The 24,377-nt window shown below is 33.4% G+C and overlaps 1 protein-coding gene across 1 annotated transcript; it reads left to right on the forward strand.

Moving 5' to 3' along the window:
• The first annotated feature begins 1,710 nt into the window (after positions 1 to 1,710).
• Positions 1,711 to 24,377, forward strand: LOC100367895 (uncharacterized). The gene is made up of 7 exons (XM_002739366.4): positions 1,711 to 1,836; positions 10,288 to 10,430; positions 10,955 to 11,224; positions 15,356 to 15,495; positions 17,489 to 17,563; positions 18,319 to 18,440; positions 24,150 to 24,377. The coding sequence occupies exons 2-7, from the start codon at positions 10,325 to 10,327 to the stop codon at positions 24,337 to 24,339; spliced, it is 903 nt and encodes a 300-aa protein (XP_002739412.1). The 5' UTR covers positions 1,711 to 1,836; positions 10,288 to 10,324; the 3' UTR covers positions 24,340 to 24,377.

Genomic DNA, 24,377 nt, shown 5'->3' on the forward strand with positions numbered 1-24,377 from the left:
ACGTCTCTGGTATCATACTGACAACATAATTTTACAACATATATATAATAATAATTATAAGTTATTAAACTAAGTACAAGATAGAATGCGAAAACTGGGGCACATGTGCAAGAAAATATTTAAAATGTTTTGTTTATGGTGCGACAATTAACAGTTTAAAAAACGACTGTAGGTCGTGGTTACATGCACTTCTAGTATAATGTGCGCCCTCTATGGCAGCCAGGCCGCAGTAACTTCTTAATACATCTCCGCAATGAAGCCTCATATTCTAAGCTGAATGACATGCGTTATATTTTAGTATTTAAAATGTTTTCAGGCTATTTCAAATGTGAACATCCTGACGGTTAACCTTGTTATTTAAATACACACATTGCCGGATTAGTGAGTCACAAGAAATTAATTCATCCAATAAAGAAAGAAAGTGTATAATGAAATCACTACCATCGCCGCTATGTTAACCAGCCAGAAAACAACATGCTTGATTTAAATTACTATGACAAACAGTAAACTACAGAAAGAGTCATGTCTAGCAAATATCATCAATAAAATCTTTAACGGTCATGTGACCTTGGCCGCCATATTGGATTTTCTGAAAATGACAAAAAATATTAAAAATCTACTTTTTAAAAATGGCTCATTTCTATGATTAGAAATTTGCTTTGCAGCACCTATGTTGATAGCTCTAAAGAGGTAATGAAGCAGATTTTTGAAAAATGGCTTTCTTTAGCAGCCATCCTGGATTTAGTAAAATGTGAAATTATGCTATAAGTCATGAACAATTTGCCAGATTGAAACCAAAGTTGACATACAACATCCGATCAATGCGGTGATTATGTGTTCATGAAAATATTTCCCACGATTCAAGTGGTTTTGGCTGCCATCTTGAATTTATCCAAAAAATGTAAAAAAAAAAATCAAAAAATCATTTTCATAAAAAACTACCCGCTTGTTTGACATGCAATGTAGCATATAGTATCTCTGTTGATAGCTCTACAAAGTCACTGAAACAGATTTTTGAAAAATGGCTTCCTTTGGCAGCCATCTTAAATTTAGTGAAAAGTGAAATTACGCTATAACTCATGAACAATTTGCCAGATTCAAACCAAAGTTGGCATACAACATCCGTTTAATATGATTATGTGTACATGAAAAAATTCCCCATGATTCAAGTAGTTTAGGCGGCCATCTTGAATTTATCACAAAAATGCAAAATACCTCCAAAAAAATCTTTATTATGAATAACATTGGACAGATGACTATCAATGGTTATGTCTGTTGATTCCAGTGTTGTTCATAAACCAAAATACCAGAGGACTTGTTAAGAACATTGCATTCTAGACATGAAACGTTCGTCAAATAAGCACATCAAGCAAGTGCAATTTGCCATCAGCCATGCAGGCTCGAAACCCGTCATTGCTGCTATGCAGCTATATTTATTATTATTATTATTATAAGATTCTTTAATGTCCTTGCATTGAATTTGCTTGAATCATTAAATATCATTGTTATAAGTAGAAATGCTAAAAAATGGGTATCAATTCTCCTTTCCTTTATTTGTTCTATTGCCCACTTCCCCCAAATCAGAAAAAAACTTGGCATCTACGTCACGGTGAGGAACCGTGCTTACGTGAGCTGCCTTCTCCTCAGCGAATGTGACAACGCCCTCAAACTGATCAATTGTGCTATTAAGGTTATTTCAATAAGGTTAGCCATTGGAGTTCAAGCGCTCGGCGTTGTTGTTACTGTGTTTTGCTAAATACGCTGTAAATAGTTGCATGTGAGCACAGATCAGGCCAGTTTGTATGTTGCTGAATTTGGCTGCAGTTTTATTATAAGGTATGTAATAATTCGCCGTTCTTTGACTTGCCAGGTATGTTGTCAAATCACAACTGCTTTCACATTTGTAAAAAAGACTGTACATTTACGGAATATGTATAATGTTGTACCAACTCATTATCATTGTTTATATAAAATTTCCGTGTGCACCTCGGTTCACTCAGGCTGTATTACCGCGGGGATGTTGTTAAACTGTACCGTATATGGTAGTAGTACGATTCATAAACAGGGAAGTTTGTGTACAAAATTGTTAGGGGATTGATTGTCATGCCAGTTTCTAGTAAAATGTTGTAAAGTTCATTTTCAATGCCAAGTATATTTTTGTCACCTTTCGTAAAATAACATTTTTGTTTTCCATACACCCCCCCAATGTGATCAAGACCCTTAGACAATGGGAAATTATGTTTTCCATACACCCCCCAATGTGATCAAGACCCTTAGACAATGGGAAATTATGTTTGTTTGGTAAAAAATTAACAAAAAATTTGAGAGAAATGTATTAAAATTGCAAAAAATGTTGACCAGGAGGAAAAATATGCCATTCAATGAAAGGATTAGACGGCCCTGATATTTTGTTTTATATGTACATTTTTTTTTCTGTTTTATTTAATAATGTATTATTAAGTTTACAATCTTCTATGGGTAGCCCAGGATTAGTGAAAACAAAAACAAAATCCTTAAAATTATTGGCTTTTATCAAAAAGTCCAGTTTTACTACAAGAAATAAAATTCTTGAATGACCACCAATTAAACAATTAAACTGAATTCCTAAATGCTTTTATAATGGTTTTATGTCATATGCTGTTGCTCATAAAACACAACTAAAAATAGAAGAATTATGGAAATATTCACACAACATGGGTCAAACACCATGAAAAATGGTGATTTTAGGGCAATTCGTCATTGGTTCTTATGGCAATAAGTCTCAAAATTTGGTTTGAATTCTAGGTAAGATTAATACCTGTCATGAATTATAATGATTATTAATATTTTATTTTGTATTAAGGAAAAATAACAACAGTTTTTCAGTGTTCTGATCCTGAGACTTTTAGCCAACACTGTATTAGTGTTCCATTTGCAATATGCCACTCCCTTAAAAACTAGATACATACTAGATTTATGCTAAGGTCTGGCACACTATGGATTGTCATAAGCATCTATAGATTTACTGTATGATCATTGGTCAGTTCAAATATTGTTTTGTTGATGACCATTGACTTTTCAGGTTGGTATCTTCACAACAATCCCGGAATTTGTTCAAACTTAAGGGTGGTGGTTTTCTTCCCAACACATAATGTTTGATATGTGACTCATAGCAACACATGTAAAATGCATTGTTTGTTTACACAAAATTCAAATGCACACATTCTGAAAAAAAATTGCAATGGTAAAAATGAATTGCAACTGATAAACAGATGCATATTTTTTTTCTGCATTTAACAGTGACAATATTTTGTGTCAAAATTTGTCTACAATCATTTTTGTGTTACCAGTAGTTGAAAGTATGTGAACTATTATGGCTTCCTGTCAATCTTTTTTTTTAAGAAAACAATAATATTTTTTTTTTCATCATATGTCACTGAGCAAAATTTTGTGATATTGGGGAATATCCTTGCCATAGGAAAACAATGGTAAAATTCCTCAAAATAGACAAAACATGCTATTTTCATGATATTTTATTAGTCAATTTTCTCTGAACCGAGTGATTTTCTTTTAACATGATATACAAAATATGTAAAAATTAATAAAAGTATATTTTTACTTTTGTGTAGCATTCTACTTTGACAATTGCAGAGATACCATGCAGGCAATTATCAAGTAAATTCTTACCATAATGCCTTTATGCTATTCAAAATCTTTCACAATCTCAATTAATATAAAGCATTTTCATAAATTTTGGCTTTAAAATGACGTGACCTCTGAATACTGAAATTGAAGCCAATATAAGTTGTGCCAGTAATTCAACAACCTTATCAAGCATAATAATATTTTTTTTAAACTTCATTAGTGGGTAGTTTGCAAATAGAAATATTATACACCCTGTCCTGTGTGCATAAAGAGTATTTTTTTTTTATTTTTTGAATTGCTAATTCACTAGTCTATAATGGAAATACTATGTTCCACAATATCGGTTTACTTCTATATTTAACCATGGTACCTGTAGGAATCTAAAAATAAACAAGCCTCAGTTTTTTTCACTAGTATATCATGAACTGATAAACCTGATGCATTAAAAAACAAATTTTAGCTGTATTTGAGAATAAAAATAGTAATAACTTTATTGGGGGTTGGCTATTACAAATTGGAGGGAGGGAGGGGTAGGTGGATGGGAAGTAATATATACACACAGATAATACGAAAAAAAAAAATTATGATAGAAAGACATTTGACAGAGATAAATTATTTGTAGAGTTTTCCTGGAATGTCGCCATTCAGATATTCTAATGAACAACAGCCTCATTGTGTTGTATGATATCATTAAATACTGGTTTCTTGAAACAATATATAATATATCACTTTTATATGCTTGTCTCTATCATGTTACAAAAATAAAAAAAATTGTATCTGTAAAACAGTTTTGTTGTTCATTGGCTTGAGAATCAATGATTTACATGTATATAGAAAAAAGATTTATAAAAAAAAAATAGTCAATAAAATGTACAGTTATTTTAATTTTATTTTTTTAATTCTAATATTATACACTTATTGTAATATGGATATATAATTTTTCTGTATAATTTTAATTAAAATTAGATTGTAAAGCAAAATAATATCATTTATTCGAAATATGGTTTCCCACAACAACTCAGATTACATATTTTCAATTGTGCATTTATTAGTCCCCGTTCGGACGTAGTCCGAAAACGGGGACTTATGGTTTGCCCTGTGTGCGTCCGTGCGTCCGTGCGTCCGTGCATCCGTGCGTCCGTGATCACCTGTATCTCGAACATGCATGGACCGATTAAGTTCAAACTTCACTCATACATCACACATTATATGGGACATATGCACATGCATTTTTTTCATGATCCGATTAACGATAGCCGAATAGCGGCCATTTTAAGGCCGAAAATGCATCAAAATCGCACATTTTCACCATTCCGGACCCGGATCTCAGTTATGCATGGACAGATTTTGTTTAAATTTGGTACATACATTAAACATAATAGGACCTTGATGCACGTCTTTTTTTTTTTTGGATCGGCTTCGAAATAGCCGACTGGCGGCCATTTTGTTTTAAAGAATTCAGTTCTGGATCCGTATCTGAGACATGCTTGGATTGATCGAGTTCAAACTTCACACACACAAGGTACATCATGTCACAAATATGTATGTGCATTTGTTTCATGATCTCATTAACGATAGCCAAATGGCGGCCGCTTTAAGGTCGAAAATGCATTGAAATCGCACATTTTCACCATTCCGGACCCGGATCTCAGTTATGCATGGACGGATTTCATTCAAATTTGGTACATACATTAAACATAATAGGACCTTGATGCACGTCATTTTTTTTTCGGATCAAGTTCGAAATGGCCGACTGGCGGCCATTTTGTTTTAAAGAATTCAGTTCTGGATCCGTATCCGAGACATGTCTGGATTGATCAAGTTCAAACTTCACACACACAAGGTACATCATGTCACAAATATGTATGTGAATTTGTTTCATGATCTCATTAACGATAGCCAAATGGCGGCCACTTTAAGGCCGAAAATGCATTGAAATCGCACATTTTCACCATTCCGGACACGGATCTCAGTTATGCATGGATGGATTTCATTCAAATTTGGTACATACATTAAACATAATAGGACCTTGATGCACGTCATTTTTTTTTCTGGATCAAGTTCGAAATAGCCGACTGGCGGCCATTTTGTTTTAAAGAATTCAGTTCTGGATCCGTATCCGAGACATGCTTGGATTGATCGAGTTCAAACTTCACACACACAAGGTACATCATGTCACAAATATGTATGTGCATTTGTTTCATGATCTCATTAACGATAGCCAAATGGAGGCCGCTTTAAGGCCGAAAATGCATTGAAATCGCACATTTTCACCATTCCGGACCCGTATCTCAGTTATGCATGGATGGATTTTGTTCAAATTTGGTACATACATTAAACATAATAGGACCTTGATGCACGTCTTTTTTTTTCGGATCAAGTTTGAAATGGCCGACTGGCGGCCATTTTGTTAAAGAATTCAGTTCTGGATCCGTATCCAAGACATGTCTGGATTGATCAAGTTCAAACTTCACACACACATGGTACATCATGTCACAAATAGATATGTGCCTTTGTTTCATGATCTGCTTAACAATAGCGAAATGATGGCCATTTTAAGGCCGAAAATGCATCAAAATCACGTATTTTCACAATTCCAGAACCGGATCTCAGTCATGCATGGATGGATTTTGTTCAGATTTAGCACAATGTGTTGTACATATGCAGGTGCATTTCGGTCATGATCTGCTTTGAATGTATATGTCACTCAAATATGAACGGAACGGGGACGTGTCATTGACAATGACTTGTTATTCATAGTTTAGTGTTTTGTTTGAAGTAACTCAGTAAATGTGATAAAAAGTTATGGAAAAATTGCCAGCATAAAAATGTAGGTCTGTTCTCAAGTACAAGGTCATGAAGGTTTATCAGCACTTTTGTGGAATGTTCAGTATGAAAAATATGTGAAAGCAATGGCCAATGTAAGTCTGCTATGAATAAAGTACAGATAACAAAACAGAATAAACATTTTCTGGATATTAAAATGAGTTCATAATCATCTGTTTGTCTTTCCAGTGGTTTTTCAGTAGCACTGGAGATGAGCACTGTATGTGCGTGATAAGAATAAAGGAATATTTAAATTCATCTGAGACTGATTAGGTGCATTGTACCCTCGGTAGTCTACTTTTTAATTCAGCAAGAATTATTAGTTATTTTTAATTCTGCAATGATTTCTTTTGTCTTGGGTGGTCCGTCTACCGGCATTGAAAGTCGGCATGGGTGGATTTTTCAATCAAAATAGAAGTTCCCAAAGGACGATTTTTTGGGTGGGTGAATTTACAGCAGAATCCGGTACTAGTATATCATGTACAACCTAAGGTTGAAATAGCTTTGCTGTCTTCATAGAGTATCTTTCTCAAAACAAAGGGAATAATGGTCTGTACTTGAGATATTACATGTAACTATTTGCCATGGTTATTACTGTAAAATCTGTATTAGAAACCGCGGCTTCTATTAAAATGGTACAATGCAATAGAGGGGATGAGGCTTCTATTAGAGCATCTACACATATGAGAAATGACGAATTTTTGGTTCTCAATTATTTAAAAAGAATGGGTGCGACTTCTATTAGGGATGCAGCTTCTAATACAGATTTTACGGTAGTGTTCAAAGTAGAGTGCTCAATGTTCAATTTATTCTACCATGGTAAATGTAGTTTATTTTCTTGTTGCCATGGCATTTACAATTGTTATTATATTGTTACAAATAGATAGAGGTCTACCTATTGCCCCTATATACCAAACATCAACACAATTGAGCTGATAGACGAAGTTGAAAATAGCATTTCTTTACCCAAAATGACAACAATATTTGCCAAAAATAGAGAATTGAAGATATCATCATGAAATGAACAAATCTGACAAAGTTTCACCCAAGGTACCTACATAACAAGTATCAAAGCAATTGAGCAGGTAGTTTTAAAGAAGTAAAAAATAGGATTTTTTACCAAAAGTGGAGAAAATATTTGTCAAAAATAGAGAATTGAAGATATCGTCTTGAAATGAACAAATCTGATAGAAATCTATTTAAGGTATCTACTTACAAAGTATCAAAACAATTGTATATGATGACAATGGAGCTAATAAAGCCAAATCCTCTCCTGAAAAAAATGTGTTTCAGTCTAGTTTGAAAGATTTTAACATGGTATGGCAGAATATTCCAAAGTCATGTTTCGGCAACTCAGAAAGCATCATCACCACATATTGCTAAATTTAAAGATGGTACTGCCATCAAATGAAATTGAACTTTACTTGTACATAGATGTAATTAAAGGAGGCGGCCATCATTTTTTAAATGCGCATGTGCAAGTTTTTTAGTCTCCGTTCGGATGCAGTCCGAAAACAGGAACTTATGTTTTGACCTCCGTGTGTACGTGCGTGTGTATGTGCAAGCGTGCGTGCGTGCATGCATCCGGACCTGTATCTTAGAAATGCCTGGACCAATCACAATCAAACTTCACACATACATCATACATGGTATTATACATATGCACGTCAATTTGCTTTACAATCTGATTCAAGATGGCCGAATGGTGGCCATTTTTGTGCTAAAAAATCGTAAAAATCAAGCATTTCTCGGCTGTTTACAGATGGATTTTGTTCAAACTTGGTATATACATTAGACATTATGGGACCTTGATGCAAATAATTTTGTTTTTCAGATAAGATTCAAAGTGGCGGACTGGCGGCCATTTTGTTTTAATGAATGGGCCTCTAGACCCATATCTCCGACTTGTTTTGACTGATTATGTTCAAATTTTAAATATTCATTATACATCATGTCATAGATAAACAGATATATTGGTTTGATGATCCTATTCAAAATGGCCAAATGGTGGTCATTTTTGTGCTAAAAAATCATCAAATATCAAGCATTTCTAGCATTTATGGATGGATTTTGTTCAAACTTGGTACATACATTAAACATTACAGGTTCCTGATGCACGTCATTTTATTTTTCAGATTGGATTCAAAATGGCTGACTGGCGGCCATTTTGTTTTAATGATTGGGCTTCTGGAGCCATATATCTTAAATGCTTTGACTGATTATATTCAAATTTTATATATTAGTTATACATCATGTTATATATATACATGTATTCAAAATGGCTGATTTTGAATGCTGTTCCAGAGCAATATCTCTCAATATGGACAAGTACTTGTTAGACGATCAGATACAAATGTCAATCTTTTTTAAGGTTAAAAAATCATATTCCTGACATGGTTATATTCCAGCTATATTACTATAAACAAAACTATATATCTTAAATTTGATAACTAACAAGGACGGTCATTTTATTTGTTGCTATGGGTACTATATCCAACCAGACATGTCCACCATCTTTAATCTTTTGAATGCCAAAGTCAACTTTTGTCACACAAAATAAACATTCAACAATTTTGATCAAAATCTTTTAATTTTTTCCCAAACTGTGGTCCTGATTGTTTTCCTAAAATCATCAAATGCAGCAAATCAAACAAGTTTAGTGGCACAACACTTCATAAGTGTCTGACTGAAACTTCATGTATGTAATATAATTCTGGTGTTACACACGTTCTTTATCTCAAACTGCTACATGATTTACCAGACTTTCTATTTTCAAGTTTCTCAGAAAAACAGTCAGTTTTGTATTGTCTAATCAACATTTGCCAAAATGTAGACTTAATTGGTGCTTGTCAATATCCTGAGCTTTATACACAAGTCTGACTTAACTGAAGTATGCCCTCATATGTCCTATTTCCAATCAAATGCAGAGAAAAACAATAACCACATGATTGTATTACTACAAATGCTAATATGTTAATGGTGGTATGAGATCTGTATCGTCTAAAAGGTTTTACATATTTGGGAGGACACTGTTTGCAAATAGCAAAGGATAATGTAATTTGTGGTGTATCAGAACTGGTAATTTGTGGTGTATCAGAATTGGTAATGTAGTTTGTGGTGTATCAGAACTGGTAATGTATTTTGTGGTGTATCAGAACTGGTCATGTAGTTTGTGGTGTATCAGAACTGGTAATGTATTTTGTGGTGTGTCAGAACTGGTCATGTAGTTTGTGGTGTATCAGAACTGGTAAATGTAATTTGTGGTGTATCAGAACTGGTAATGTATTTTGTGGTGTATCAGAACTGGTAATGTATTTTGTGGTGTATCAGAACTGGTAATGTAGTTTGTGGTGTATCAGAACTGGTAATGTATTTTGTGGTGTATCAGAACTGGTAATGTAATTTGTGGTTTATCAGAACTGGTAATGTAGTTTGTGGTGTATCAGAACTGGTAATGTAGTTTGTGGTGTATCAGAACTGGTAATGTATTTTGTGGTGTATCAGAACTGGTAATGTATTTTGTGGTGTATCAGAACTGGTAATGTAGTTTGTGGTGTATCAGAACTGGTAATGTATTTTGTGGTGTATCAGAACTGGTAATGTAATTTGTGGTTTATCAGAACTGGTAATGTAGTTTGTGGTGTATCAGAACTGGTAATGTAGTTTGTGGTGTATCAGAACTGGTAATGTAGTTTGTGGTGTATCAGAACTGGTAATGTAGTTTGTGATCTTATATCTTGTATGGGTGGTGGGTGATTAATTCTCCACCTCTTTGAAAAACAACACTAATTAATAAATAAAAAGAAAATCAGTAATTTTATCTTCTTCTCTCTTCAGTTATTTCATTTGCATTAATTATTGGCTGCATTTAAAGATGAAGAAACAATATATGTACGTTATTGGTGCAATAATTGTTGTTGTTATTGCTATTATAATTGGATTAGTGGCATCATCGTTAAAACAACTCAACTCTGATGAAAGTAAGTGAAGTATTACAATTATGGTTGATTATGTCAGTGATAAATACAATGATGTGAATGTAAGTAACAAATAGTCAAGTAATTTATGACAATGTTCTATGCTCTCTCTGTCTCTGTTACTAAATATCTCAAGATGAATTATTAAAATTTACATTATGACGTATATGGAAAATGTTATTTATAATGTTCATTGTTTTCTCAATCATCACATTCAGTAACATTCAAACAGATCCAGTGAGCATCTCAGTGTAGTACACTTTCAGAGATATTTTCATTCCTACAAAAATCCATGTTTTTCACTCATGAAATTTGTGAAATATTTGTATTTCACTGAATCAAAGTACTTTACATTGTATGGAAAAGATAGAGATGTGACACCTAATTGTCATTGGTATTCTTTGACTGTTTCAACCAACTTAACTTGATCTTCTCAACAGCAACATGATTGGAATTATTGAATTACATTTAAAAAAAATCAATATTTTGACAAGAAGAAGGAATAATAATAAGTTTTTTCTTTGCAGTGGGTATAGCGTATGATACGATACAAAAGAAACTATCAGATAATGTAGAGCAAGAAGGACTCCATACAGGTCCACCAGGATTTGAGTTTATCAAGTTTCCCAGTGTTTTCCGTACAATTTCATTTCCTGACTTGCAGTGCCTTAACAAAGATGGTGTGACAATAAATCTGAATGTGGACTTTCAGTATCAAGCTCGTGCTGCGGATTTGAAAACAATAATTCTTGAATTTCAAAATCATGACATATACTACACTGTTCTAGAGAGAGTTGGTAAGGCTTATTTCCTCATCTTTCATTTTAAATATCATGCAAATTGTCTTTATTGTTTATTCATATTTGTTTTTGATTTGTTTTATATTTTTAGAATAGGCTTTTTTTTTTCTTTTTTTTTCTTTTTAGATTATACTTGTTAAATTTCTTTTTGTGAGGATTTTATGCGTCTAATAAATATTATTATTACTCATTTGACTTAGCACCCACTGTACTCAACTCCAAAAATCATTTGTTTTAGTGGATTGACACTTAGCTGAACCCCCCTCTCAAAAAGTGAGCTTATTACAATTTTAGTTTGCCATGTGCTAGTTTGAGGGGAATATACCGGTACATCTCTTTTACAATGAATAAACAGAAATGGTCGCGTTTTATTACAATATAGAATATTTACCACCAGAATTTATGATTTTAAATGTCTTCATCATTGTCAAGCGTATTTGATCATACGCAAACTCAATGCAAAGCAGTTTTTGCAATGATGTTTTCTTGCACAATTTGACCTGCAACAATTTTTAGCTCCGCTGTCGACTTTGTCGAGCGGAGCTTATTATATGAGTGATTGTCGGTCGTCGTCCGTCTTCATTCGTGTCAATGTTTTACTTTTTTGACTTCTTCTTGAAAACTATAAGGCTGAATGCTTTGATACTTGGTATATATGTACCTTGGATAGACCTCTTTCAGATTTGTACATTTTGTAATGATATCTTCAATTCTCTAATTTTGGTGAATATTTTTGTCATTTTTGGTAAAAAGTGATATTTTCAACTTCTTGTTAAAAACCACAAGTCCAATTGCTTTGATATTACATATATAGGTACTACATGTGAACCACTCTCAGATTTGTTCATTTCATGATGATATCTTCAATTCTCTAATTTTGATGAATATTTTTGTAATTTTTGGTAAAAAGTGATATTTTCGACTTCTTGTTGAAAATCGCAAGTCTGATTGTTTTTATATTACATATATAGGTCCTACATGTGGACGACTTTCAGATTTGTTAATTTCGTGGTGATATCTTCAGTTATCTGATTTTGATGATTGTTTTTGTTATTTTTGGTGAAAAGTGATATTTTTAAATTCTTATTGAAAACAGCAAGTCCCATTGCTTTGATACTATACATATTGTTCATTTTCTAATGATATCTTCTGTTCTTAATTGAAATGTGCATTGCTAACAGCGGAGCTATCTCAGCCGAAAGGCTGCTTGTTTTTTTGACTTGTGTGCGAAGCACAAAAGGGAGTCTTTGCAGTTACCCTGTCTGTATGTATGTCTGTATGTATGTATGTATGTATGTATGTATGTATGTATGTATGTATGTATGTATGTCACTTTTTTTGTTCCACCGTTATCTCAAGAACCACTAATCAAATTTTGGTGAAACTTAGTACATAGATGCTCTGGGATAATGCACAGAATTGATTAGGTTTTGGTAAAAATCTATGAATATTAATTACCTAATTTGCATGATAATTAGCTGATTTTTAGCTGTTACAAGACTGTTCCACTGATATCTAAAGAACCACTCATTGGATTTGGATGAAATTTGGCACATGGATGCTCTGAACTAGTGCACAGATTTGATTAGTTTTGGGTAAAAATCTATGAATATTAATTACCTAATTTGCATGATAATTAACTGATTTTAAGCTGTTCTATGACTGTTCCACTGATTTTTGAAGAACCACTCATTGGATTTCAATGAAACTTGGCACATGGATGCTCTGAACTAATGCGTAGATTTGATTAGTTTTGCGTAAAAATCTGTTAATATTATTAATTACCTAATTTACATAATGATTAATCAATTTTCGGCTTTTCCACTGATATCTCAAGTACTAATCATAACATTTCAATAAAACTTGGGACACTGCACATACCTGATAGTTTTTAGGGTAATATCAGTACATATTAATTACCTAATTTGCATAATTAATTAATTTTCAGCTTTTGATATTTCGAGTAGTAATGATCACGTTTCAATGAAACTTCGTACATAGTTACTTGAGGACTGTGCAGAGACCTAATTAGTTTTTGGGTAAATATTTTTGCATATTAATCACCTTATTAGCATAATTAGTTAATTTTCAGCTTTTCACCTGATATCTCAAGTACTAATCATCACATTTCAATGAGACTTGCAACATTTTCTAGGACTATGCAGAGACCCGATTAATTTTGGGATAAATAATTGTGCCTATTAATTACCTAATTTGCATAACTAGTTAATTTTTTGCTGTTCTATGATGTCTAAAAACCACTCATTGGATTTCAATGAAACTTTTAAAGAGTACCCATCACATTTCAATGAACCTAAGACTATGCACCATATTAGTTTTTGGTAAATATTTATGCTTCTTAATCACCTAATTAACATAATTATTTAATACTGATATCTCAAGTATTGATCATCACATTTGAATAAAACTTGGTACATAAATTCTCTAGGACAATAGACAGTCTGATTAATTTTGGGTTAAAATCTGTTCATATTAATTCTCTAATTAGTATAATAATTAATATTTTTTTGGTTCTAATCACATTTCAATGAAACTTGGTACATTGTGCAGAATTTATTAGTTTTACACTTAAATCTGTTCATATTAGTTACCTTATTTGCATAATTAGTTTTCAGCTATTCCATCAATATCTCAAGTATAAGTAATTTTGAATTAATTTGTAATGTGTCTCCAAAACTCTCAGCACACGGGAGTTCTTTCTAAGCTTTCTTTGATTATTTGATGGGTCAAGTCTCTTATTAACCAATCAGAAGGATGTGTTATACGGACACAATTCTCCAGGAATTCTGGTAACACAATTTAGAAAATGAATTATCAATTTCGAAGTATGCTCTGTTGGAATTGATTTTGGCAAAAAAAAACAGCATGATTTAAAAAAACAACTTGTAATTAGCATTTTTTGAAAGGTAAAGTTTTTACCATTTATCACAGTTGTTATCAAGTCATTGTCAAAGCATAGTTTATGCATGGTTACTAAGGGTTACGTATTCAATATATTCACGGTGATCGATATTCATGCTATATTATTTTTTGAATTTTGTATAAATAAAATTTTCATTGCATTAAAATGTTTATACACGTATTTTACAATTTTATCTTAGCTACTGCTATTAAAGTTAGCCCTGCGTTCAGTGCTGTGTGTACGGGAACGCGTTCGGTTTATAGATGTCCCCACCACAGCCCTGCGAACTTCCATAGACAAAGTCCGGGACTTTGAAAAATATAACTTTTTTAATGAAATAACATGCCCAGCTACCAAAAATGATGATCGATTACCAGATATATCCAGAACTCCCAGTTCGGAGTCCAATTGTGGATGAAATCGGCTACTTTGCCCTAAAAACAAACGTATTCTCTCGCGTGAATAAAATTAAAAATGGCGGCGTTTGGTGGATAATTCCTCCAGTACCTACGCGTTTACAATTTGTCCGTCTTTACTAGTTGTTATTTAAAGACATTTCAGTTTCAGATAACTTTGTAATGGTTGTTACGGATAACTTTCGTCATTTCAACCGATTTCGGCTGGGAAACTACTTATTTTTAACTTGCGCACCAATTACGGTGCGCTCCCGAACTTTGTCTATGGAGGTACGCAGGGCTGTGGTGGGGACATCTATCAACTGAACGCGTCCCGTACACACAGCACTGTACGCAGGGCTGTGGTGGGGACATCTATCAACCGAACGCGTCCCGTACACACAGCACTGTACGCAGGGCTGTGGTGGGGACATCTATCAACCGAACGCGTCCCGTACACACAGCACTGTACGCAGGGCTGTGGTGGGGACATCTATCAACCGAACGCGTCCCGTACACACAGCACTGTACGCAGGGCTGTGGTGGGGACATCTATCAACTGAACGCGTCCCGTACACACAGCACTATTAAAGTATAGTAAACTTTGCAGTTTGTTTAGAGAATACAAGGCTTGTTATGAATACACCTCCCTTAATGGGTGACTCCTCAATCCCAGGAATCATGGGATATTATTGTTTTTGTTGTTTAATCAACTAATCTGATTTGTTATTCCCATTCTCTCTTTCATCCAGAAAATAAAATGTAAATTAATCTTAATATGTAACATAATAAAACTATTTTATTTTGAAGGTGAAGCCGCAATTCATGAGGCCTGCAGTGAATACAACACCACAGAATTCCAAACAATTAGAGCACTCTTCCAGCAGACTGTTCGGGATACACTCAGTGAACGATTTAATGAATTTCATGCAACTGTTGCGGATTTACAGGTAAGAAGCGATATTTTTGACTCCCATGTGCGAAGCACATAATGGGAGTCTTTGCAGTTAGTGTGTCTGTATGTGTGTGTGTGTGTGTGTGTGTGTGTGTATGTGTGTCCGACTGTTCCACTGCCATCTCAAGAACCATACATTGGTTTTCGATGAAACTTGGTGTATAGATGCTCTGGGCCAATGCGCAGATTTGATTAGGTTTTAGTAAAAATCCATGCTCGTTAATTACCTAATTTGCATGATAATTAGATAATTTTTAGCTGTTCTATGACTGTTCCACTGATATCTAAAGAACCACTCATTGGATTTTGATGAAACTTGATACATAGATGCTCTGAACATATGCGCAGATTTTGGTAAGAATCCGTGCATATTAATTACCTAATTTGCATGATAATTAGCTATTTTTTAGTGGTTCCATGACTGTTCCACTGATATCTAAACAACCACTCATTGGATTTTGATGAAACTTGGTACATAGATGCTCTGAACTAATGCTAGGTTTTGATCAGTTTTTGGTAATAATCCATGCATATTAATTACCTAATTTGCATGATAATTAGCTAATTTTTAGTGGTTCCATGACTGTTCCACTGATATCTAAACAACCACTCATTGGATTTTGATGAAACTTGGTACATAGATGCTCTGAACTAATGCTAGGTTTTGATCAGTTTTTGGTAATAATCCGTGGATATTAATTACCTAATTTGCATAATGATTAGTCAATTTTCGGTTTTTCCACTGATATCTCAAGTACTAATCATCACATTTCAATGAAACTTGGTACATAGATGTCATATGACACTGCACAGACCTGATAGTTTTATGGTAATATCAGTACATATAATTATCTAATTTGCATCATTAATTAATTTTCAGGTTTTGATATAAGTAGTGAGCATTACATTTCAATGAAACTTGGTACTTACATACTCAAGGACTATGCAGAGATTGATTGTTTCGGATAAATATTTGTGCATATTAATCACCTAATTTGCATAATTAGTTAATTTTCAGCTTTTCCACGGGTATCTCAAGTACTAATCATCGCATTTCAATAAAACTTGGTACATAGATTCTTTAGGACTATGCAGAGACCTGATTAGTTTTAGGCTGAATAATTGTGCATATTAATTACCTAATTTGCATAATTAATTTTCAGCTTTTCTACTGATATCGAAAATACTAATCATCACATTTCAATGAATCTAGAATTATGCAGAGACCCAATTAGTTTTCGGTAAATATTTGTGCATATTAATCGCCTAATTTGCATAATTAACCAATTTCCAACTTTCACACTGATATCTCCGGTACTAATCATCACATATCAATGAATGTTTGTACATGGATGCTGTAGGACAATAGACAGACCTCGATAATTGTGGGTTAAAATCTGTACATATTAATTACCTAATTTGCATAATTAACCAATTTTAAGCTTTCACACTGATATCTAAAGTACTAATTATTCCATTTCAATGAAACTTAGTACAAAGATGCTGTAGGACAATGTACAAACCTAATTAGTTTGGGGTAAAAATCTGTTCATATTAATTCCCTAATTAGCATAATAATTCATAATTTTTTGGTTCTAATCACACTTCAATTAAACTTGATACATAGATTTTACATTGCGCAGACCTCACTAAAATCTGTTCATATTATTTTTATGATTTGCATAATTAGTTTTCAGCTAAGTAATTCCGAATTATATTTAATGTGTTACAATACTCTCAGCACATGGAAGTTCTTTCTAAGCTTTCTTTGATTGAATAAATGATTGTAGTGGGTGATTTATTATGAGCCGATGATTTGCCGTAATACCTGGTGCTGACTACAATAATTGACACCAAGTCATGTTACAAAATAGCTTCTATGAGACTTGTATACTGATTGTGAAATAAATGTTCAGCTTTTTTTCCTATGGTGTGATACATGATACATGTATGTTAGGAAATAAACAAATAACAACAAATACTTGCAGGTGAATAATATCGCCAGACCACAGCAGTATGAAGAAGCCATACGACAAAAAGAAGCTGCTAGAGAAAACATTGAGGTATTGTTAATTTCTCATTTTATCTACATATTGAATGAAATATTTTGTATACAAACAGGAAACTAGTGATACTTGAACTTGAATCCTGTATATGAACTTGAAATATGTGTACTAACATGAAATCCATTTAAGGTAGAAGCCTACTCATAAATTTATAAACCCAGAATTTATTCATTTTACAATAAAATGTATTCCAAGGTAATATAAGGATATTGACCTAAAAAAAAGTTGGGGGTCACCAGCCTTTTTTTCGAGAAATTGATGGTTGTATTTTAGTGGAAAGTCGCCATTTTTACACTATTATAACACTTTTACCTCAGGTTCCTATGGCAGATATTATGCAATATCTCAAAAACCTAGCCTGGTGACATAGGCTGAAGAAATCATATATTGTTAATGATGGAGTACTTTTTGTTGTTCTGAAATAATGCTATTTCATTGTACCATGGGACATTGGCTTCATGATTGTACATAATAAACTAATTAACATTGTCATGCGATTTATGACCAATTTTGTCAAAAATTATGCCTAGGCTTCTACCTTAAGTACTTGAAACCTGTATGTATGGTAAAAACATGTGTACGGTAATGAATGTTGCATCAGAGTGTAACAATATCATATACCTACTGAATGTTAAATGGCTGTAATTGTAAAATGTAAAAAACATGCATTCTGTATGGGTCCCCATATTGCATGTGAATGAAATGCATTTACACAGCCATGATCAGCCATTACCTGTATATACTGTTTGTAGGTTGCCAGGAATGAAAGACCAATAGAAATAACACAAGCAAACACAGCAAGAAGAGAAGCAGAAACAGCTGCAACTATTGCTATTAATAGAGCAGAGTCTGATGCTAGAATTATAAGAACAAGGTAAGGAAATACTGTGTATTGGACGGTATAAGAACAAGGTAAGGAAATACTGTGTATTGGACGGTATAAGAACAAGGTAAGGAAATACTGTGTATTGGACGGTATAAGAACAAGGTAAGGAAATACTGTGTATTGGATGGTATAAGAACAAGGTAAGGAAACACTGTGTATTGGACGGTATACGAACAAGGTAAGGAAATACTGTTTATTGGACAGTATAAGAACAAGGTAAGGAAATACTGTGTATTGGACGGTATAAGAACAAGGTAAGGAAACACTGTGTATTGGACGGTATACGAACAAGGTAAGGAAATACTGTGTATTGGACGGTATAAGAACAAGGTAAGGAAACACTGTGTATTGGACGGTATAAGAACAAGGTAAGGAAATACTGTGTATTGGACGGTATAAGAACAAGGTAAGGAAACACTGTTTATTGGACAGTATAAAAACAAGGTAAGTAAACACTATATATTGGACAGTATAAGAACAAGGTAAGTAAACACTATATTGGATGGTATAAAAACAAGGTAAGGAAATACTGTTTATTGGACAGTATAAGAACAAGGTAAGGAAACACTGTATTGGACAGTATAAGAACAAGGTAAGGAAACACTGTATACTGGATGGTGTAAGAACAAGGTAAGTAAACACTATATATTGGACAGTATAAGAACAAGGTAAGTAAACACTATATATTGGACAGTATAAGAACAAGGTAAAGAAATACTGTGTATTGGACAGTATAAGAACAAGGTAAGGAAACACTATATATTGGACAGTATAAGAACAAGGTAAGGAAACACTGTATTGGACAGTATAAGAACAAGGTAAGGAAACACTGTTTATTGGACAGTATAGGAACAAGGTAAGGAAACACTGTGTATTGGACGGTATAAAAACAAGGTAAGGAAATACTGTATATTGAATGGTATAAGAACAAGGTAAGGAAACACTGTATTGGACAGTATAAGAACAAGGTAAGTAAACACTATATATTGGACAGTATAAGAACAAGGTAAGGAAACACTATATTGAATGGTATAAGAACAAGGTAAGGAAACACTGTATTGGACAGTATAAGAACAAGGTAAGTAAACACTATATATTGGACAGTATAAGAACAAGGTAAGTAAACACTATATATTGGACAGTATAAGAACAAGGTAAGGAAACACTGTATTGGACAGTATAAACACAAGGTAAGGAAACACTGTGTATTGGACGGTATAAGAACAAGGTAAGGAAACACTGTATACTGGATGGTGTAAGAACAAGGTAAGGAAACACTGTTTATTGGACAGTATAAACACAAGGTAAGGAAACACTGTGTATTGGACGGTATAAGAACAAGGTAAGGAAACACTGTATACTGGATGGTATAAGAACAAGGTAAGGAAACACAGTATTGGACAGTATAAACACAAGGTAAGGAAATACTGTGTATTGGACGGTATAAGAACAAGGTAAGGAAACACTGTATATTGGACAGTATAAGAACAAGGTAAGGAAAAACTGTATATTGGATGGTATAAGAACAAGGTAAGGAAACACAGTATTGGACAGTATAAACACAAGGTAAGGAAATACTGTATATTGGACGGTATAAGAACAAGGTAAGGAAACACTGTATACTGGATGGTATAAGAACAAGGTAAGGAAACACAGTATTGGACAGTATAAACACAAGATAAGGAAACACTGTATACTGGATGGTGTAAGAACAAGGTAAGTAAACACTATATATTGGACAGTATAAGAACAAGGTAAGTAAACACTATATATTGGACAGTATAAGAACAAGGTAAAGAAATACTGTGTATTGGACAGTATAAGAACAAGGTAAGGAAACACTGTATTGGACAGTATAAGAACAAGGTAAGGAAACACTGTATTGGACGGTATAAAAACAAGGTAAGGAAATACTGTATATTGAATGGTATAAGAACAAGGTAAGGAAACACTGTATTGGACAGTATAAGAACAAGGTAAGGAAACACTATATATTGGACAGTATAAGAACAAGGTAAGTAAACACTATATATTGGACAGTATAAGAACAAGGTAAGGAAACACTGTATTGGACAGTATAAACACAAGGTAAGGAAACACTGTGTATTGGACGGTATAAGAACAAGGTAAGGAAACACTGTATACTGGATGGTATAAGAACAAGGTAAGGAAACACAGTATTGGACAGTATAAACACAAGGTAAGGAAATACTGTGTATTGGATGGTATAAGAACAAGGTAAGGAAAAACTGTATATTGGATGGTATAAGAACAAGGTAAGGAAAAACTGTATATTGGATGGTATAAGAACAAGGTAAGGAAACACAGTATTGGACAGTATAAACACAAGGTAAGGAAATACTGTATATTGGACGGTATAAGAACAAGGTAAGGAAACACTGTATACTGGATGGTATAAGAACAAGGTAAGGAAACACAGTATACTGGATGGTGTAAGAACAAGGTAAGGAAACACAGACTGTATATTGGACAGTATAAGAACAAGGTAAGGAAACACAGTATTGGACAGTATAAGAACAAGGTAAGGAAACACTGTATACTGGATGGTGTAAGAACAAGGTAAGGAAACACAGACTGTATATTGGACAGTATGTGATATAATGCACAGTATTTACAAAGATTGAAATGGATGAATGAATACAGCACTGCAGTACTTGAGTGAGGCATTCAAACCTCCATGCATGTAGGAGTTATATGTTATAACAACTGCACAAATCAGTTGAATCCACTGGCAATGGAACCAATCAGAATACATGAGAAGACTATTCATGTAAACTATATACATGCAATCTTTCAAATGTCATGGTTGAGATTGGATGCACATATTGTGTCCATATGATTTCCCTTGTATGATGTATAACCCATACATGGTCTGACCCATATACAGTTTGTCAACCCAGCCGTAGTCTGGTGTAAAGATAATATATTCATGGGATTTTCTGAATGCTTTGCCATAGTTTGTAACGAATTGAATACAGCAGGAATGCTGGTGATATTATATGATCTGATTCTGTGAGTTAATGTGTATTTATAGTCTAGTCACATACCATTGGAGAATTAATAGTCATGAGTTCTTGATATTTGAGGTACCGGTATGTATAGTATTTGACCATTTTTATATATTGTACAATCCTGTGATACCTTGTGCACACAGAACAAATAAATTTGCATTTTGATAGTGATTTAATCTTATTTGTCAATTCTTGTAATTTCCTGGCATTAGGAAGTAACATACATAACAGTCAAGATATTAATACAAACATCAAACATGAGTCTAATATCTTAAATAAATTATCAACAGATTCAAAAGAACTAAATGAACCAATCTCACAACTTGAAATCCAAAAAGCTATTAATAACCTTAAAAATGGGAAATCCCCAGGAAAAGATAACATCTCAAATGAGATGATTAAAGCTGGCAGGCACACTCTTATTATACCAGTTCAAAAACTTTTTAATATGTTTCTTACAAGTGGATTTTTCCCCACTAACTGGAATACAGGAATAATAACCCCAGTCTTTAAAAAGGGTGATAAATCTGACCCTAGTAACTATAGGGGCATTACACTGTTAAACACCTTGAGCAAATTGTTCACAGCAGTTTTAAAACAAAGACTTATTAAATATATTGATGTAAAGAACAGATTGGATTCATCCCCAAGTTCAGAACAAGTGATCACATATTTGTTCTGAAACAAATTCTTGCAAAATACCTGAAAAAAAGGGAAAAAAGTCTTTGCATGCTTCATTGACTTTAAAAAAGCCTTTGATTCAGTTTGGCATCAAGGCTTGTTTCACAAACTGGCACAAAACGGTATCGCAGGAAAATTCTATACTATCATCAGGTCAATGTATTCAGAATCTCTAAGTTGCGTCAAAACCAAAAATGGTCTCACCAGTGAATTCCCAGTAAAAAGAGGCATCAGACAGGGCGATGGACTAAGCCCTCTTCTGTTCAACATTTATGTGAATGATATAAAAAATGAAATTGAGCAGTCCAATAATAACCCCCCCCCCCCTCTCTAACAGTCAGTCAGCTATCCTGTATGTTATATGCAGATGACCTGCTTTTGCTGTCTGTTTCTGAATCCGGGCTGCAAAACGCTTTAAACTCATTAGGAACCTACTGCAAAAATGGAAATTAGAAATTAATACTACAAAATCCAAAATCATGATATTTAATAAAATGGGTAAACACATCAAAAAACACAAATTTTGCATTGACAAACAAAAACTAGAAAATGTCCCTACATACTCATACCTAGGCATCAAACTGAGTGCTTCAGGTAAATTTTATAAAGCACAGGAAGATCTCGCAAACAGAGCTATGAAAGCATGTTTCAAGTTAAAGCAACAATTATTTTCCGAAACAAACATCCCAATTAAAATATATCTCAAAATGTTTGACTCTGTAATTAAACCAGTGTTGCTGTACTGCTGTGAAATATGGTCAAATGAAAATATTAATATAAAAAATCTGTCTAACTTTAATTTACCTATGGAAAAATTACACAGTAAATTTTGCAAATTTCTGTTAAAAGTTAACTGCAAAGCATCAAATATAGCTTGCCTTCTGGAATTAGGAAGATATCCTCTTGCCTTCTCAAGCATTGTACAGACAATAAAATATTGGCTCAGAATTTCTGACAAACCATGTAACACTTTAATCTATGAGGCCTTCAGACTAGGTAAAGATATGGACTCAAAGAGGATAAAAAATTGGGTGTCCCACGCTAAAAACATATTTAATATTACAAACATCGACCATATGTTGGATACTGTGACAGCTGATAAAAAACAGACAATCATTACATCCCTTGAGAGCAATCTAAAATCAATGTTCAAAAATCATTACTTATATAATGATAACAAAGGTAAAAATTGCAAAAATAAGGATCAGTGCGCACATATTGCAGATTGAGGCAGGAAGATGCATCAACCAAACAGTAGAAGAGAGAAAATGCCACTACTGTCACGAAAAACAAATAGAAGATGAAAGCCATTTTCTATTAAAATGTTCTCTCTATGCTGATTTAAGAAACAAGTTCCTCCATACCACAAAGGTCATTACAACAATTGACAAATCTGATATTGAAAACGCTGTAGACATTCTAAAAACAAAAGATAAACAATCACTAATTCATTTGGCAAAATATATCTTTGAGTGCTTCAATTTAAGAAATGACACTCATAAACAAAAAATACCAGCTGCTTTATAATTAAGATACCTTTTCTGTTTTGTTTTTTCTAACCATTTCTTGTTCTCCGTTTTTATTTGATTTTATTATGTTTTCACTACATTGTATGTCTTCATTTGTATTTTTTGTCTTGCCATTCTGTATGTATTTGAAACTTTATTATATTTTAAAAATCCAGATCCTGAATAGGATATGATTTCAATAAAGGCATTACTTACTTACATACAGTTACATGTGTGTGTTCTTAATGTGTACACACCAATCACATTTATTCTGGCTAGTGGTGTTATTGAATACAATGAATGCTGGGTATATGTTCAAATACAGGAAAAAAATACCACAAACACAATTCAGTTATTATATGGTCTGTGAATATGCTTTGAAACGACAATCCAAGATGAATGCTAACTTTTGCTTTTGCAGACACGCTCATTTGTCTTATGAACTCTTTGTGAAAGCTCTTACTGTTTCATTTCAGGGCTGATTCTGAGTCAGCAGCAATCACAAAGCAGTACGAGACTGAAGCCGAGACATACAAACAAATCATTGATACACAGGGTCTTACTGTGGATGAATTCATGGCATATATGGGTGTACGTACTATTGGATCTGCTAAGAACCCTGTATATGCTAGTGTGGATGCTCCAGCCAAGACTTCATATCACTAATGTAGTTTGAATAAGTATGATCAAAGAGGCAGAACTTA

Source organism: Saccoglossus kowalevskii, chromosome 22 (genome assembly GCF_978046115.1).
Source record: "Saccoglossus kowalevskii chromosome 22, keSacKowa6.1, whole genome shotgun sequence".
Lineage (NCBI taxonomy): Eukaryota > Metazoa > Hemichordata > Enteropneusta > Harrimaniidae > Saccoglossus > Saccoglossus kowalevskii.